The sequence below is a fragment of the Vulpes vulpes genome, chromosome 11 (genome assembly GCF_048418805.1).
Source record: "Vulpes vulpes isolate BD-2025 chromosome 11, VulVul3, whole genome shotgun sequence".
NCBI lineage: Eukaryota > Metazoa > Chordata > Mammalia > Carnivora > Canidae > Vulpes > Vulpes vulpes.
In genome coordinates this window covers 16,671,947-16,690,620 of record NC_132790.1, presented here as the reverse complement: position 1 = coordinate 16,690,620, position 18,674 = coordinate 16,671,947, and the positions used below count along the sequence as shown (strand labels likewise).

The window sequence follows — 18,674 nt, the reverse complement described above, 5'->3', positions numbered from 1 at the left end:
CATGGTGTTACTTTACAAGAAAAGCCACTTTCTGCTTATGTTGAGCTAATTCAAATAGCTGATTAAGCCAAGGAGACCAACTTTTCAAGTCACATGCTCCTGTGTCTAACACATTAGGGTTACCTCTACATGAACCCTTTGGGGTTCCATCACATGATAACTGAAACAGAATATTAGTACAAGTCTTAATGGCTTCATCCAAATCTAGTGAAAACAAACTGTACTACAAATCATAAAAGGCTGCAGAAATTTCAGGCATTTCAAACTTATACATGATGATTTACTACATATGCATTTAATAGTTTGGTATTCAACTTATACATTCAACTTGTAATAATATGTTAAAGTCTATGTAACACAGATTCTAAGAAAAAGAGAGATGACTTTATGTTCTCCACTCCTATTACTCTTTTAAAAAGTAAATAACTGAATCCTTGCATTTAGTTACTGTTACTAGACATTAACAGTAATATGCTGATTTTTAAGTAAAAGGAGCTAAAGTTATAGCCCCACAGCATAAAGCTTTAAGGGGTCGTACTAAACGAACAGTATAAATAATTAAAGAGACCAATCCTGGAAATGAATCTGACCTTTCATAGCTGTCAAGAAGAAAAGTGTGATTAGTACTTACCTGGAGACAGAGCAAGTGCTGGCCTGACGGTAAGGGTATTACTGCCACTAAGTTTCTGGTGCACAGAAACTGCGTTCAGTAAGGCTTGCATGTATTTTTCTTGTTCTATGCTACTGGAGGATTCTAAAGAGGAGGTAGGAGCTATAAAAGAAAAAGTGAATAAAACAAACTGTCTCTGTTAATAAGAGTTATCTATCTACCTACCTATATTATTCTTTCTGTATATAATCTTCAAGTTACCACACCCAAATATAGAAACTTGCCCCACTCAAAGCTGTAAATTATTAGATGGCTATCGTCTTATGATATTGGTTTCACCACACCTATTCTTGGTTGCCTCGTCATCCTCCCAGAAAGAGCCCAGGTCTGGAAAATCAGCACAGGGCTGTCGTTTGAAGCATAGGTGTAGCTTCTCATTATGTAAGCAATTCATAAATGAAGAGTCACAAAAGGCAACATCTCCCTGATGATTTCCCTTAATTATCCTGTCCATGCTACTATCTGGGAGCAGAGGATGGAGTGGGTTCCCTTGGCATCCCTGAATGGGCAGAGGTGAGAATTCCCCATGTCAGTAGCTTTCTTCTAGTTCTGCCATACAGGTCTAACAGGGCACACAAACTTGTAGGGGTTTGTTGCAGAAGAGTAAAGGAAAATGAGGAGAAGGTAGCAATAGCTACTGCCAGATTCCCTGGTCCTTCTAAGAAAGGGACAGAGGGATGCACAGAGGGAAATAAATGTGAGAGCAATTCTAGGTTTGAGGTAGTCTGGAACTGGTTTGTACAGAGCAAAGAATCACTGAAATTGGCCCAGGCACTTTAAAGAGGCATCATTAGGGACTCGTTAGAAGGACAAGAGGTGTCAACAAATTTTCTTATATCTTGAATATAAAAAATTAGCATAATTATACTTTACAAACATTAAGATGCCATTGTATTTTATAAATATAATAAAATTCTAAATTTTATTATAAATTCTAAAATGTCATCAATTATAAGATGCACCATTCTTTTATGTACTAAGAATTAAAAATTCTTCCTTTTAAAATGTGACAATTCTTTCAGATCACATCAATTTTAAGATCACATTCCAATTTCAAAGATATTAAAATATAAGCATATGTGTGAGCTCAAAAAATATGAAATATTTTATATTAGATTTAAAATATCAGAAACCAGTGGAATAAAATAATTTCAATTTTTTCCAATGAAAAGCTCAGTGATATGCTTATCAGTGTTCCTGAAATGATTTCCTCACTTTACCTAACTTACATATGCTCCATTCTATTATATTTACTATATGGCTTGGGAGGATTCCTCAGTATCAAAAATAGTTCAAAGCCAATTGCCTTTAATTATACCAATGCTGAGACTCCAAGACAGGTGGGATAATAGTGATGATGATGATGATGATGATGTGTGTGCAGCTTTTAGTCAAGTGAATGGTTAAAGATGCACTGGCCAATTTTTAACTTTCAGGAGAGAAATATATGAGAATAAAAAAGAGATATCAAAAGCACATTGTTTTACCTCTGAACCATAGAACTTATCTCGTTTCTAAACAGTTAAGAACATAGTTGTCCCTAAATTGGATCTGATATCTTGATGGTCTATTGTTTAATTTTACTGAGCATCTACTATAAGCTAGAAGTTATGGGAAAGGTCAGCAAAATATAGCTCCTGATTTTAAGACCTCAGAGATAGTCCTTAAAAATATCCTCAGAAAACAGGGCAGCAGCACTATCTGCTTTCTTAAGTTGGCCTTCCTCTAGCTTCCTAAAATATCCTTTCCTTGAGAGTCTTTAAGGCAGCTTTTTGGTCATTAGTTTGCTGACTTGTATGTGCGTGTGTGTGACTTGTAGGAATGAGATAAAATATCTCATGTTACATGGTACAGAGAATCCCTACTTGCCTCTGAAGTTGTTAAATATATTTGGATGTTTCCCAGAAGGAAAGAGAAAGGTTAGCATAATCTAGCTTCCATCTGTGGATACCTTGGCTTGCTGAAATAAAAATAGCCTAGAACCAAAAATTTTATTATGATAATTTCTACTAAAACCCATATATAGATAGGCATATTAAGCAAGATGTCAAATTCAAGGTGTAAGCCCACACTGTCAAGTAGTACATGTTTTATTTTGCACAGTGGAAAGCCTGCATGTGAGAGAAGGCTCAATATAAGGGCATAAATGATATTGCCAGATATTACTTCCTTTATTTTTAGGAATTCTCTGAAGTGAAAGGATCATTAACTGTGCTGTAGAGAGATGCTTACCTGCCTGAGGGGAGTTCTGAGATTTGAAAAGACCAACCACTCCCTTGCCATGGAATCCTCCAGATCGGAGAAGCAGGGTACCGCTTCTTGAGTTCTTCCAACATACAACAGGCAGGCGATTGTGTCGATAGCAGCGTGCAACTCTTGGTAAACTACTGTCTTGTACAGCCTGAGGTACAACTAAAAGGCCAGGATAGCTTCAAGGATGTGGAAAGGAGAGAGAGAGAATGATTTGGGTGGCAGGGGGTGGGGGGAATAGGAGAACAGGAAAGAAATGGGGAGGGGGGACAGAGAATATGAGAACATGAATATCATCATACTCCGTAATTTTCTAAGACTCAGAAACATACTGGTTGAGGGGTAAGACATATTTTTTAAACATGGAACTTACTTTCAACTCATTTCTTCAGGGATTGAGAAGAAATAACTGAGGTGGTGAGAGGAGCTAAATAAATTCATTAATCTACAGCCTTTTTTGAAATAAGACCACTTTAGCAATACTGTAGACTCCTACGGAATAACCTAAACTTAGAAAATAAAACTATATGGAATTACTAAAAAGCCCTCTGTTAAACTGACGATTCCTTTGCCTTATATACTACTTTTTGTCAACTTGAATTAAACTCAAAATGGATGAAAGATCTAAATGTGAGACAAGAGTCCATCAAAATCCTAGAGGAGAACACAGGCAACACCCTTTTTGAACTTGGCCACAGTAACTTCTTGCAAGATACATCCACAAAGGCAAAAGAAACAAAAGCAAAAATGAACTATTGGTACTTCATCAAGATAAGAAGCTTTTGCACAGCAAAGGATACAGTCAACAAAACTAAAAGACAACCTACAGAATGGGAGAAGATATTTGCAAATGACGTATCAGATAAAGGGCTAGTTTCCAAGATCTATAAAGAACTTATTAAACTCAACAGCAAAGAAACAAACAATCCAATCATGAAATGGGCAAAAGACATGAAGAGAAATCTCACAGAGGAAGACATAGACATGGTTAACACGCACATGAGAAAATGCTCTGCATCACTTGCCACCAGGGAAATACAGATCAAAACCACAATGAGATACCACCTCACACCAGTGAGAATGGGGAAAATTAACAAGGCAGGAAACCACAAATGTTGGAGAGGATGCGGAGAAAAGGGAACCCTCTTACACTGTTGGTGGGAATGTGAACTGGTGCAGCCACTCTGGAAAACTGTGTGGAGGTTCCTCAAAGAGTTAAAAATAGACCTGCCCTACGACCCAGTAATTGCACTGCTAGGGATTTACCCCAAAGATACAGATGCAATGAAATGCCGGGACACCTGCACCCCGATGTTTCTAGCAGCAATGTCCACAATAGCCAAACTGTGGAAGGAGCCTCAGTGTCCATCGAAAGATGAACGGATACAGAAGATGTGGTTTATGTATACAATGGAATATTACTCAGCCATTAGAAATGACAAATACCCATCATTTGCTTCAATGTGGATGGAACTGGAGGAGGGTATTATGCTGAGTGAAATAAGTCAATTGGAGAAGGACAAACATTATATGTTCTCATTCATTTGGGGAATATAAATAATAGTGAAAGGGAATAGAGGGGAAGGGAGAAGTAATGGGTAGGAAATATTAGAAAGGGAGACAGAACATAAAGATTCTTAACTCTGGGAAACGAACTAGGGGTGGTGGAAGGGGAGGAGGGCGGGGGTGGGGGTGAATGGGTGACGGGCACTGAGGGGGGCACTTGATGGGATGAGCACTGGGTGTTATTCTGTATGTTGGTAAATTGAACACCAATAAAAATAAATTTATTATTAAAAAATAAAAAATAAATAAAAATTAATTAATTAATTAATTAATTAATTAAAGATTGTAGGATTACTGGATTAAAATAAACTTTATAAGGATGACAAGCCAAATTGTCAACTCATTAGTCTGCATTTTGAAATGACAACTGAGCACAGAATACACTCATAGCAGCCTGTCTGAGATAGTGAAAGAACTAAAAATCAAAACCAAATGATTTCTGGTATAAAACAGTATCTTCAAATGTCAAAATAAGTCTAAATATCTTATTAACACTACATGTTGATAATTTTTAAAACAAGATTAGCTCATAAAGTTACAGGATATGACGCTGGGAAAATATAAAATAGACAGGAATACTTTTTTTTTTTAATACTTTGTTTTTATAGATTAGGAAACACAAGAAGATAGGCAGGTTTCAGAGTCATTTCCTTTAGTTTATTTAGCAATATTATACTAAAGACATTTCATATTAGTAACCCCCCAACCTCTAGTTTTATATATTTGCATCTATGTTTGATCTTCTTTCTGATGAAGGCTCAATGCCTGGCATGGAACCCAAAGTAGGGCTTTAACTCATGACCCTGAGATCAAGACCTGAACTAGATCGAGTTGGATGCTCAACTGACTGAGCCACCCAGGTGCACCTGATCATCTTTTTTGTGGTAAAATATACCTAATATAACATTTAATTTGTTAACAATATTTAATTATATAAATCAGTGACATTAAGTACATTCACTATATTGTGCAACCATCACAACTACCCATTTCTAGAATTTCTAATCCCTTATCTTAATATAAGCCAATGCTGAGAGAAGGGGGAGAAAATGCAGTTTATACTGCATTTTTCTATACTACAAATTGATGAAAAGAAGCAATTCCATTATTATGGCCCTCTATTTTTTTTAAGTTTTTAAATTCCAGTTACGTAAAATACAGTGAAATGTTAGTGTCAGGTGTACAAGATAGTGATTCAGTGCTTCCATACAGCACCTTGAGCTCATCACAACAAGTGCACTCCTTAATCCCCATCACCTACCTATTTGAACCATGACTCCACCCACCTGTCTTCTGGTAACCATCAGTTTGTTCTCTGGAGTTAACAGTCTGTTTCTTGGTTTGTCTATTTTTTCCCTTTGCTCATTTGTTTTGTTTCTTAAATCTCACATATGAGTGAGATCATCTGGTATTTGTTTTTCTCTGAGTGATTTACTTCGCTTAGTAAAATACTCTCCAGCTCCAACCATGTCATTGCAAATGGCAAGATTGCACTCTTTTTTATGGCTGAGTAATATTCCATCATATGTATATTATATATATATATATATATATATATATATATATATATATCTTCTTTATCTATTCATCAGTTGATGGACACCTGACCTATTTCTATGATTTGGCTATTGTGGATATAACTGTTATAAACATTGGGATACGTGTATCTCTTTGAATTAGTATTTTTGTATTCTTTGGCTAAGTACCTAATACTGGCTAAGTACCAAATACTGGATTGTCGAATAGCTCTATTTTTAACTTTCTGAGGTATCTCTATAGAGATTCCACTCTGTTTTCCAGAGTGGTTGCACAAGTTTGCATTCCCACCAACAGGGTAAGAGAGTTCTCCTTTCTCCATATCCTTGGCAACATCTGTTATTTCTTGTTTTTGATTTTAGCCATTCTGACTGGTGTGAGGTGGTAACTCATTGTAGTTCTGATTTGCATTTCTTTGATGATAACTGATTGAGCACCTTTCACATGTCTGTTGTACATCTGTATGTTTTTGGAAAAATGTCTATTCATGTCTTCTATAGGGCCCTCTATTTCTTAAAAATTTTTTTTTAATGATTTTATTTAGTTATTCATGAAAGACACAGAGAGAGAGAGAGGCAGAGACACAGGCAGAGTGAGGAGGAGCCGGCTCCCTGTGGGGAGCCTGATGCAGAATTCGATCCTGGGACCCTGGGATCACACCCTAAGCCAAAGGCAGACACTCAACCACTGAGCCACCCAGGTGTCCCCTATTTTTGGATTAAAAAAACATGGAACAAATAGAACTTATTCTTTTGCATATTTTACTCAACATTATATTTGTGAGACCCATCCATGCTATTGCATATAGCTATAGTTTGTTTTCACTGCTGTACAGTATCCCACTATGTGGTTACACTATTTATCTATTGTTGATTTTGAATAGTTTCTAGTTTTTGACTATGTAAGAAAAATGTTGCCATGAACATTCCCATAGGTGTCTTTTGGGAATTCTGGCAGATAACAGGTTATATGTATGTTCAATAGATGTTTAGATGTTTAGTAGATACTGCTAGACAGCTTTCCAAAGTTGTTTAATCAATTTGCAGTCCCACCAGCAATAAATGAGAGTTCCATTTGCTTGACATTTTTACTAGCACTTTTGTTGTTAGTCTTTTAAATTTTAGCCATTTTTGCAGGTATAAAGTAGTCTCATTGGGACTTTAATTTCTAAAAAAAAAAAAATTTCCATTCATCTAAAGATTAATAGTTTGAGTATCTTTTCAGATATTTATTGGCACCAGGATATCTTTTTTTGGTGAAGTGACTGTTTAAGATTCCTGTCATTTTTTAATTGCCTTTTAATTATTTTAATGATGCTTTCTGATGTTCTGTTATCTACAGAAGGTCTTAATTTATTAATCCCCTCCTTTTGGATAGTGCTTTTCCTGCCTCCAGAATTCTTTTCTTACTTCAAGGTTATGAAGATATTCTCCTATCTTCTAGAAGCTTTATTGTCTTAACCTTTTACATGTAGATCTACAGACTAACGTGAATTGATTTTTTTGTGTGGTATAATGTACGTATAAAAATCAACTTTTTTCTTGTATAGATATCCAGTACCATTTATTGATAAAACATCTTTTATTGACTACTCTTAAGGGCTATCTTTACCCAAAATAAAGTGTCCATATATGTTAAGCTGTTTTATATTCCCAATGGTCTGTTTGACTATCCTTGTGTGAATCCCATACTATTTTAATTCTGTAGCTTTATAAAAAGTCTAGGTATCCTATAGTATTATTCTATAAGACTATACTGATTATTCCCGACCTTTTGTATTTTTATGTAACTCTTAGAATCATCTTTTTATTTTCCATAAACATTTTGCTGAGATTTTGACTGGGACTACACCCAATCTACAGACCACTTTCTGGAAAAATTATTGTTTTCAAATATTGAGTAATTCTAATTCAAGAACATGAAATATCTATTTATTTATATATTTAATGATCCTCAGTATTATTTTGACTGTTCCATGTAGAAGTCTTGCACATTTTTCATTAGATTTATTCCTCAGAAATGCTTTTTAGGGTTACTCTAAATAGTATCAGTAGTACCAAAATAAAATCACTTAAAATTGCATTTTTAAATTATTTGCTTTTGGTACATATAATGGTAATTTTTGTATAATAATCTTGTTCCAGTGGCCTAACTAAATTCATGTATTAACTTTAACGGTATATTTGTAGATTCCTTCAGATTTTCTGTGTATATAATCAAGTCATCTGTGAGTAACGATAGTTTTCTTTCTCTTCATCTTCATGCCTTTGTTTATTTTTCTAGTCTTTTGGCACTTTCTAGTATCTCTAGTATAACACTAAGTAAAAGTGGTCATCCTTAATTTGTTCTTCTTAGAGTAAAAGTTTTCAATATTTTCTCATAAAATAATTATTGCTGTAGGATTTTTTTAGACACTAAAGAGCTTATTTTGGGGCACCTGGGTGGCTCAGTGGTTGAGTCTACCTTTGGCTCAGGTGTGATCCTGGAGTCCTGGGATTGAGTCCTGCAATGGGCTCCCTGCAAGAAGCCTGCTTCTTTCTCTGCCTGTGTCTCTGCCTCTCTCTGTGTATCTCTCATGAATAAATAAATTTTTTTAAAAAGAGCTTATTTCTAATTTGCTATGAGTTGTATTAAAAATCATAAATGTACATTTGATAAAATACTTTTCTGTGTATAATTAATTTATGTTTTTCTTTTTTTCTTGGAGTTAAAAAATATTATTAATTTGGAAATATTAAAAAAAAAGGAAATATTTTAGCTCCATTTTCACAGTTTACTTGTTCTGGAAGTTCTAAGCTTGAGTTTGAGATCCTCCAGCGGCAAACATTCAAAGTTTGTGCACTAATTTCCATAGGAGGAGGGGGGAACAGTGGGCCTGAGGATCACATGCCCCTAAGGCTCCCTTGCCTTTCTGGCCTAGAGGAATCTCCTGTCTGGTTGTTCTGCTATGTACTGTCTCCAGGACCTTCCATCACTGCATGCCTTGGACCAGTTCACAACAGCCGTTTCTGCTTTGATTCACCTTCTGGAATGCAACATATTTTTCTTTCTAATTCTTTTAAGATGGTGAATTATGCTGACTGATTTTCAATTTTTCAAGCCAGTTTTGTATTCCTGCAATAAATTCCACTTGGTCATAATGAACTGTCATTGTAATATTTTTAATTTTAATTTTTATAAGATTTTATTTATTTATTCACAAGAGACACAGAGGTAGAGACATAGAAAGAGGGAGAATCAGGTTCCCCACCGGCAGCCAGATATGGGACTCGATCCCAGGACCCTATGATCACGCGCTGAGTCGAAGGCAAAGACCCTTGACCACTGAGCCACCCAGGCTTCCCCACTGTGATTTTTTTTCTTTAAAGGCAGTTTTGCAATGTTCTATCCTATTACTTTCAACCTTTTTGTGTTCTTGATATATGATATCTCCTTTAAAAGCAGCATAAAGCTCTTAGAAAATTCTGGTAATATTTTTTCTTTTAATTGGAACATTTAGTCAATTTATAACAATTTTTACAATTACTGATATATTTGAATTTAAATTTATCATCTTACCATTTGCTTTCTATTTTCTCTGTTCCCTTTTCTCTCCTTCCTGCCTTCTTTTGGATTATTTTATTATTCCATTACTTTCCTACTGATATATTCTTTGAAGGATATATATCACTATAAACATTTTATAAGTGTTCTAATAAGTGATCTATTTTATTTTCTTTCTGATAGATTGAAATAATAAATGAGGCCTATTTTTGCACTAGCAGGCACGATTTTTTATAGCAAGCTTCTTACACAGCAGGACAATACACCCTGATACCACTATTTACACTACCTACAAAGAGAATTTAGTTAGAAGGACAGAGTATCCAGGAAAATTATTGAATACTGAACATAATCACAATCTTTCAGTACTTAATGCAAAATTTTTATTTGGCCCAAATCTCAAAATTGCATTTCCAACTTGTTTCTTAAGTTTCACATTTGTGCTTATTTATTATACATTTTTTTTTCCTAAAAATACTTTCAATTGTCTTTTTTTGGAAAATATTTTTGTTGTGTGTACAACCTATATTGATGATTATTTTTTCTCAGCCTATCGAAGATATGATTCCATTGCCTTCTCACTTATATTGTTGCTGTTGAAATGACATTCATCATTGATATTCCTGTTTTGGTGATTTGTCTCTTTTCTTTGCCTGCTTCTAAGATGTCCTCTTTTTCCTTAGATGGTCTGTGGGTTCACTTCAATAGCTCTAATGAGGATTTTTTTTCCCTTTGGATTCATTTTGGCTTCCTGGACCTGAGCATTTCCTCCCAGCAGTAAGTTCCTTAACATTGCCTTTTCCTCTATTATCTACAATAGAAGCACCAATTACTTTATTTTTTTAAAAGATTTTACTTATTTATTTGACAGAGAGAGGGAGAGAGAGCATAAGCAGGGGGATAACAGGCAGAGAGACAGGGAGAAGCAGACTCCCTATTGAGCAAGGACCCTGATGCAGGGCCTGATCTTAAGACCCCAGGATCATGACCTCAGCCTAACGCAGATGCTCAACTGACTGAGCCACCCAGGTGCCTCAGCACCAATTACCTTAAACTTCTCACTCAATCCATGTCTTTGGCTTTTTTCTTTCTTTAATTTTAATTGTAACATAGTTAAAATACAGTGTTAAGTTAGTTTCAGGTTACAATATAATGATTCAACAATTCTGTACATTGCACAGTGCTCATCAGGATAACTGTACTCTTTTTTTTTTTTTAAGAAAAGATTTTATTTATTTATTCATGAGAGAGCGAGCGAGCGAGAGAGAGAGAGAGAGAGAGAGGTAGAAACACAGGCAGAGGGAAGAGCAGGCTCCAAGCAGGGAGCCTGATGTGGGACTTGATCCCGGGTCTCCAGGATCAGGCCCTGGGCTGAAGGCGGCACTAAACCGCTGAACCACCCGGGCAGCACTGTACTCTTTTTTTTAAAAAAGCTTTTATTTAGGGATGCCTGCGTGGCTCAATTGGTTGAGCATCTGCCTTTGGCTCAGGTCATGATCTCAGGGTCCTTGATCAAGCCCCGCATTGGGCTTCCTACTCAGTGGAGAGTCTGCTTCTCCCTTCCTTCTGCTGCTCCCCCTGCTTGTGTTTTCTCTCTCTGTCAAATAAATAATAAAATCTAGGGATCTCTGGGTGGCTCAGCAGTTAAGTGTCTGCCTTCTGCCCAGGGCGTGATCCTGGAGTCCTGGGATTGACCCACATCAGGCTCCCTGCATGGAGCCTGCTTCTATCTCTGCTTATGTCTCTGCTTCTCGCTCTCTGTGTCTCTCTTGAATAAATAAATAAAATCTTAAAAAAAAAATAAAAAAAATTAAAAAATCTAAAAAACAAAACAAATATTTTATTTATTTCAGAGGGGGGGGAGAGAGAGAGAGAGAGTGTGTGTGTGTGTGAGTGAGCAGGGGGAGGAAAAGTGGGAGAGGGAGAGGGAGAATCCCAAGTAGACTCTGAGCACAGAGTCCAACTCGGGGCTCAATCCCATGACCCTGAGATCATGAGCTGGAATCAAGAGTTGGGACACTCAACTGACTGAACTACCCAGGCGCCCCAAAATAACTGTATTCTTAATCCCCACCGCCTATATCATTCATCCCTCTATCTATCTCCCCTCTGGTAATAATCTGTCCTTTATAGTTGAGAAACTGTTTTTTTGGTTTGTCTCTTTTTTTTCCCTTTTGTTCATTTGTTGTGTTTCTTAAATTCCACATATGAGTGAAATCATATGGTATTTGTCTTTCTCTGACTGACTTCTTTTGCTTAGCACTATACTCTCTAGATCCATCCATGTTATACTCTAGATCCATCTATGTTGTTGCAAGTGGCAAGATTTCATTCATTTTATGGCTGAGTAATATTCCATTGTGTGTATCTTCTTTATTCATTCATCAATTAGACTGCTTTCATAATTTGGTTAATGTAAATAATACTGCTATAAACATAGGGATGCATATATTCTTTTGAATTAGTGTTTTCATATTCTTTGGGTAAATACCCAGTTGTGTGACTAATGGATTTATAGGGTAGCTCTATTTTTAACTTTTTTTTTTTTTTAAGATTTTATTTATTTATTCATGAGAGACAGAGAGAGAGAGAGGCAGAGACACAGGCAGAGGGAGAAGCAGGCTCCATGCAGGGAGCCTGATGTGGGACTCAATCCCGGGACTCCAGGATCACGCCGTGGGTCGAAGGCAGGTGCTAAACTGCTGAGCCATCCAGGGATCCCCTATTTTTAACTTTTTGAGGAACCCCTCCATACTGTTTTCCAGAGTAGCTGCATCAGTTTGTATTCCCACCAACACTGCATGACAGTTCCTTTTTCTCCACAATCTCATCAACACCTATTGTTTCTTGTGTTTTTGACTTTAGCCATTCTGACAGGGGTGAGGTGATATCTCATTGTGGTTTTGATTTGCATTTTCCTGATGATGAGTGATGTTGAGCATCTTTTCATGTGTCTGATGGACAAGTATTTGTAAATTTAAACTGTCATTTAAAATAAGATATCCAAAAAAAAAAAAAAAAAAGATATCCATAGTTCTTCAGGATCGGAGAGGTTGAAACTAATAATAACATTAAGATAACTTTCTAAAATATATACAAGGCTTGCAATATACAAAGTACTTTCACAGCATTATTCTTCTCAGTCAAACTGGGATTGACGAATGCAAAGGAAACAACTTACCTGGAGATCAAAATGATTAAACTTGTGGATGGCAGAAATGTAGTTAAAAAAAAAAAAAGCATGGAATAGGACTTAACTGACATAGGAAACAGTGAGAGATGACAATAGAAGAAAATACATTCATTTACGTTCTCTAAGAAATATCTCTTGAAAATATTCTAATTAGCATAAGAAAATCCTGCCAACACTTAGGGCAACAAATTACAGCATGCAGCCCCACCCATTCACTTATTTACTGTCTATGACTGCTTCTGTGGCAAAGTAGTGCAATGAGACCATATGGTCTGCAAAACTGAAAATGTGTACCATATGGCCCTTTAAAGAGAAAGTTTGTGGACCCCTAGCCTACAAGCAGACTTTCATCTCTACTATTTGTCTGGGAAAATCCTATTTTTATTTCAAGTTATCTTCAGGCATGGTAGAAAAGATGGAAATGGGGGTAGAAAAACAAGAAAAAAATCATAAAGGGGACAAAAACTTTGACCTTTATCCTTTCGCTCTAACCTAGGCACTGTTCACTGATACAATTATACTTCTGAGAATGCCAAGGAGATGCTTGCTCATGCTGCTAAAAAGTGTCCCTTAAACACACATATCCCTGGAGATCTTACTCCTAATTTTTTGATATTTTTCTCTCTCTGGGCTATGGGGACAAACAGCCTATTCAGACAAAATGGGAGAAAAGAAAGGTGTCTTTTTGGGGCCCACTAAGAGACTTACCTCCGGCAGAGTGAATACATCCTATTGGAGGCAGTGATTCGAAAATACTCTGGTTTTGAGCGAGAAGAGCTGCCACTTATGGTTCCCAGACCTAAACGCTGATAGTCTCTGAAACAAGCTTTTTCCACTAACTGTTCCATTGTAGACTTCTCTGAGGCCTTCAGAGTGGTACTTGTAGGGAGTTCACTATCATCTGAAACTGTGAAGGCAGAAACAGATTTTGAAAAAATGATATAGCTCAAAGTAGATTAGAAGCTTCCTTTTGTAGAGGATTCTTAAACCAAGAGAGGTTTATATTAGGGCTCTAGGCACTATGTATATCACAAATTAAGTCCTGCTAATTCTTTGAAGAATCATTATGTTCAAACATATATTAAAACAGTAATGGACAGTTAGGAAAGAAAATTCAGGAGCTCAAAATGTCAGGGAAATTAACTCAAAATGCCAGAGAAGGGGTATGTCTGGCTGGTGCAGTGGGAAGAGCATGTGACTCCTGATCTCGGGGTTGTGAGTTTGAGTCCCACATTGGATGTAGACACTACTTAAATAAAAAAATTAACAAAGTTAAAAAAAAAATGCCAGGGAAATTAACTCAAAATTTCTAAAAATAGTAAAATTTTGAATTCATTAGCCACATTTTTCTGTTTTAATCAGGCTTGCTTTTTTTTTTTTTTAAAGATTTTATTTATTGAGAGAGAGAGAGAGAGAGAGAGAGAGGCAGAGCCACAGGCAGAGGGAGAAGCAGGCTCCATGCAGGGAGCCCGATGTGGGACTCAATCCCGTGTCTCCAGGATCACACCCCGGGCTGCAGGCGGCGCTAAACCACTTGCGCTACTGGGGCTGCCCTCAGGCTTGCTTATTAATGCCAAAGTATAGTGATTTCTATTTAGAACTCTATAAAATAAACATTAAATCTTATCAGAGGCTAACCCATCAGTAAAATTTATCTTTAGTATGATCACTACACAAATTTTATTACCCAAGTTTCATTTAACTTTTCAGAACATATTCATTCATTCATTCATTCATTCATTCATTCGAGACACAAAGAGAGAAGCAGAGACATAGGCAGAGGGACAGGCAGGCTCCCTCCAGTGAGCCTGATGCAGGACTCGATCCCAGAACACTGGGATCATACCCTGAGCCAAAGGCTGATACTCAACCACTGAGCCACCCAGATGTCCCAGAATACAGACTTTTATTAGAAATTTCTAGATTAAGGAGAAGTCCACTTGTGGGAATAGACCTTTCTTAGAGAGGTATCAAGAGGTTATACTTTTTTTTGGAAAATATTTTTGTCAGAGGATGTGGTATACATGGGAAACTCCCTCATAATTTTGCAATCACAGGTTGCAGAATCCCTTAAGATTTTAGATGTGGAGGGATTTACCCAATAATCAAGCATTTTAGGGAGGATTTAAGAAAAACCCCCAACATTCCTAATTGGTACTGCATGTTCTAACAACAAAAAAATTTCCATGCTAAAAACTGTCCTAATTTACTTTCTTACTTATTTCTACAGTTAGAGAAGTCACATTATGGTTTCAGAATTTTTGGATATATATTCAAAGTTCTAATGTCAAAGGGAATGATATGGCTCTCTTGCATTTAAAGAAAAAAAAATCCTAACAGCGTATCCCTACAAATACAAGACTTTGTGTTTTAATTTATTTTTTAAAATTTTAATTCAATTTGCCAACTTAAGACTTTGTGTTTTAGTTTGTGAACTTCACAATGCAAATATATTATCAGGTATCAGTTTTGTGTTGGCTTTTTATTTTCAGAGGAGCAAAAAGCATCATATAATTGGTCTTTGTGGAATAAATATCATAGAATAATAGTTTTTCTTCTGTGTAATCATAAAAACTTCAAATTAGAAGAATCAATACTGATGGCTAATTTTTTTACGGCTTTCCATGTGACTGTAGGGAGGCCAGGGTTCCAACAAATGGTCACTCCAGTAATGCAATGGTGGGTCTTTTCATCGCTCTCAGAGTATGTAGATACACACACTGAAATGGGGACTTTTGACCAGTGATCTCTCTAAACATGAAGTTTCTTTCTTCAAAATGTCTTTATTGTTATTAGTAGAAGTAATAGCGGTATAGTCACAGGTGATTGGCTCTAAGATCCTGAAAAGAAAAAGGATGGAAAGACATCCTGCCTCCTATTAGAGATCAGATTCTCCCTAGTGTTATTTTTATAAACATACTCCACAGTGGGTTAAGGAACAGAAAACAGCCAATAAGACGTTTTGCAATTGGTTTCCTACCTCTGTTTTCCCAACTGAGAGGTACCTCAGCTTCTCAGATTCTGTCCTTTTAAATATTTACAAGGCTTTTTTTTTTCTTACCATCGAAGAATCTCTTCATCTTTGGTCCCTCATTTTGATTAAGTGTACCCACAGTGTTCTTACCTCAAACCCAAATCTTTAATTTTGAATATCCAATGTCTTTGTTTTCTTATTCTTATTGCATAATAATAAGGTACAGGGGATTACTTTATATCTAAATTTCCCCTGCACTGGGGTTTCTTTCTTTCTCCCTTTGATGAGACCCATGTAACAATGGCCAACCAGGTCTGTGGATTTAGTAAAAGAGAAGTATAATTTAGCAAAATCTTATCTGAACAATGGAATATTGAGAAAATAACTGAGAAGCTGGTAAGTGCCTCCAATCTGAGATCTAGGTTCTTGTAAGTCAAAGTTTAAGGGCAACTACATCTGAGTCTCTTATTCTTACTCACATAAGAAAGAATAAAACTGATTCATAAAGGAGAAAGGAGTTCTCACATACCTGATATGTCATCTTCTTCATTCCATCCAGGACGATTCACTCTCTCTTCCACAATTGTCCCTGTCCTCCTCTTCAATAAATATTGCCGCCCAATTGTCATTTTCCCTGCCCTTTTGGCACCTTTCACAATTGTTTTTGAGAAGGTGCTATAAGTCATAAAATCAAAGAGACCTTCAATTTAATATGAGGACACCATTTACATTTTTTGATACCTACATAGCTCAACTTATTTCTTCTCCATACCTACAGCTACTACTAGGATTGTCCAGACCTTTAGTAAGCCTTTCTTTCTTTAGATAATTTTTTATATGGCAATAGACTAATTTCCTATAAAATGTTGTTGTCATCATTACAGTTGTAGGCAAAATTGCAAGAACGTAGAGTGGCACACAAGCCACTTAGCTCAAATCTAAACTCAGTTTGGCTTTTTGGTCAAACACGCACCTAACACACTCCGGTCATCTATGCCACTGCTTCCACCAGTTCCCACAAACTATGCTAGCAGAAGACTTACCGCATGGAAGCCAATCTGCCCCCTTCTCTATTAATTCAAACTGTTTTTACTAACTCATAGGCTTTCCATTGAGATCTTAGGACAGTTATAGTTAGGCACCATGTTTAAGTGTGTATGTGTGGTGTCCTGTCTTCTGACACTGTAAACCTTTACATAGTCAAGACAATTCTAAGGTGTTTTAAATTTTAAAATTGCTATATCTCTTTTGCAGCTGGATAGATTAAGCTTGATACAAAAAAGTTGATTTTATATGTGTGTGTGTGTATGTATGTTGGTATTTCTTCCTATAGTCCATAGATTCTAAACATAAAACACCATACAAAGCTTTGTATCTTCCACAGAGAGTTGCAATAATAGATGTAACAGGCTCCTCTGTGACTCCACAGAGCTAAGACAAGATACTTAGCTCACTGCTGTAAATACCTAGGAAGCTGCTCATGTCTTAGTGTATCATTTCTGGATCTGCATGGTCCCTTTCACTTACCAGGTAACAGTGATACAGGTGGTCAGCTCTATAATTTAGTAATCACACACTGTCTGGAACCTCAGCTCTTATATAATCTCCAGCCTACCCCACTTTTAGGCAAAGGAAAGGGCTTTTCTCCAACATCTGCAGAGTACTCCCTAATAGGTAATTTGTACTGGCAGATGCCCAAATTCTAAGTGATTAATGATGAGTGAACTGAACTTTTGGCCCCTATATTTTATCACTAATTGAAGATAAATTTTAAGCAATTGTTATTTTGTAATAACCAAGATATAAAAGTTTCAACATAAATTACTAAAAATTTTCATCAGAAAATAAGGGGTCCTACAAAGAAATATAACAACTAAATGCAATGCCTTATCCTGGACTGGATCCTGTACTAGGCAGAAAAAAAAAGTACCTATAAATGATCATCAGCAAAATTTGAATAAGGACTCTGAGTTAGATAAAAATTTTATACCAATTAAATTTCCTGGTTATAAACCATGGTTTCTTCTTAGAAAATATATATTGATACATCTAAGGATAAAGGTGCACTATCTATATAACTCAAATGGTTTAGAAAAAATATATATGAGAGAATGATAAAGAAAATGGAGCAAAACATAAATAATTGGTGAATCTGGGTAAATGGTATACAGGAATTCTTTGTGTTATGTTGTAACTTTTCTGTAAATTTGAAATTGTACCAAAACAAAAAGTTACAGAAAAAGAAAAAATAAAGGGTACCATCTCTAGGTCAAGGCAAAACTGTCTGCTAAGCCTAGATATCAAAGAAAACTTAGAAGGGCTTGCTCAAAGGCAGTTAGCAAGGGATCAATATGGAACAAAGGGGGAAAAGAATTTCACATCTAAGAACAGATCATGAGCAATGGACATATTGGTTAAAACCTCTTGTAGCATTTAGTTTTTGAAGCCTGTGCCATATATCAGTGCTGCTGTTCCATAACTTTCTGAGCTTGGTCCAACAGGCTTGACAGAATGGCAGACAAAAAGAACATTCATGTATGCAATGACACAAAGGATGGGTCACTTCCCCTGACCAGGAGCTATGAAAAGGCTGACATGAAGAAATCTATCTTCTTACCGGAAGGAGGTGTTCTTTTCCTTCTGTTTGGGTAAAATTATTTGTGGGGTAGTCTGTCCAGCAGCAAAAGCAAAGGTGGTGAAAATGGACTGAGGATAACGGAACTTCATTAGCTGCTTCTTAAAGATCTCTACTACTTCTGGACTCACTTCTTCATCAAATGCTACTTTAATCAACTAGAAACAAAAGAGAAAAATACATCAGAGGGATTAAGGATTTCCAGATAACTTATCCCCAAGTGACTGAAGGAACAGAAAATAATATTAAATGGCAGAAGTCCAGAGGTTGAGGGGACCTTAGATATCATGTAATATAATTATTTTAT

The 18,674-nt window shown here is 36.2% G+C and overlaps 1 protein-coding gene across 3 annotated transcripts in view; it reads right to left on the bottom strand.

Annotated features, from left to right (window-relative positions):
* Positions 1–18,674, bottom strand: part of SBF2 (SET binding factor 2) — a 466,812-nt gene that overhangs the window by 43,705 nt on the left and 404,433 nt on the right. For all 3 annotated transcript variants that reach the window (XM_072725665.1, XM_072725663.1, XM_072725664.1), the window contains exons 24-28: positions 18,350–18,525; positions 16,262–16,407; positions 13,467–13,665; positions 2,903–3,099; positions 632–772 (exon numbers count right to left, since the gene is read on the bottom strand). In XM_072725665.1, the coding sequence (XP_072581766.1) occupies positions 632–772; positions 2,903–3,099; positions 13,467–13,665; positions 16,262–16,407; positions 18,350–18,525 (859 nt within the window). The remainder of the gene's footprint in view (positions 1–631; positions 773–2,902; positions 3,100–13,466; positions 13,666–16,261; positions 16,408–18,349; positions 18,526–18,674) is intronic.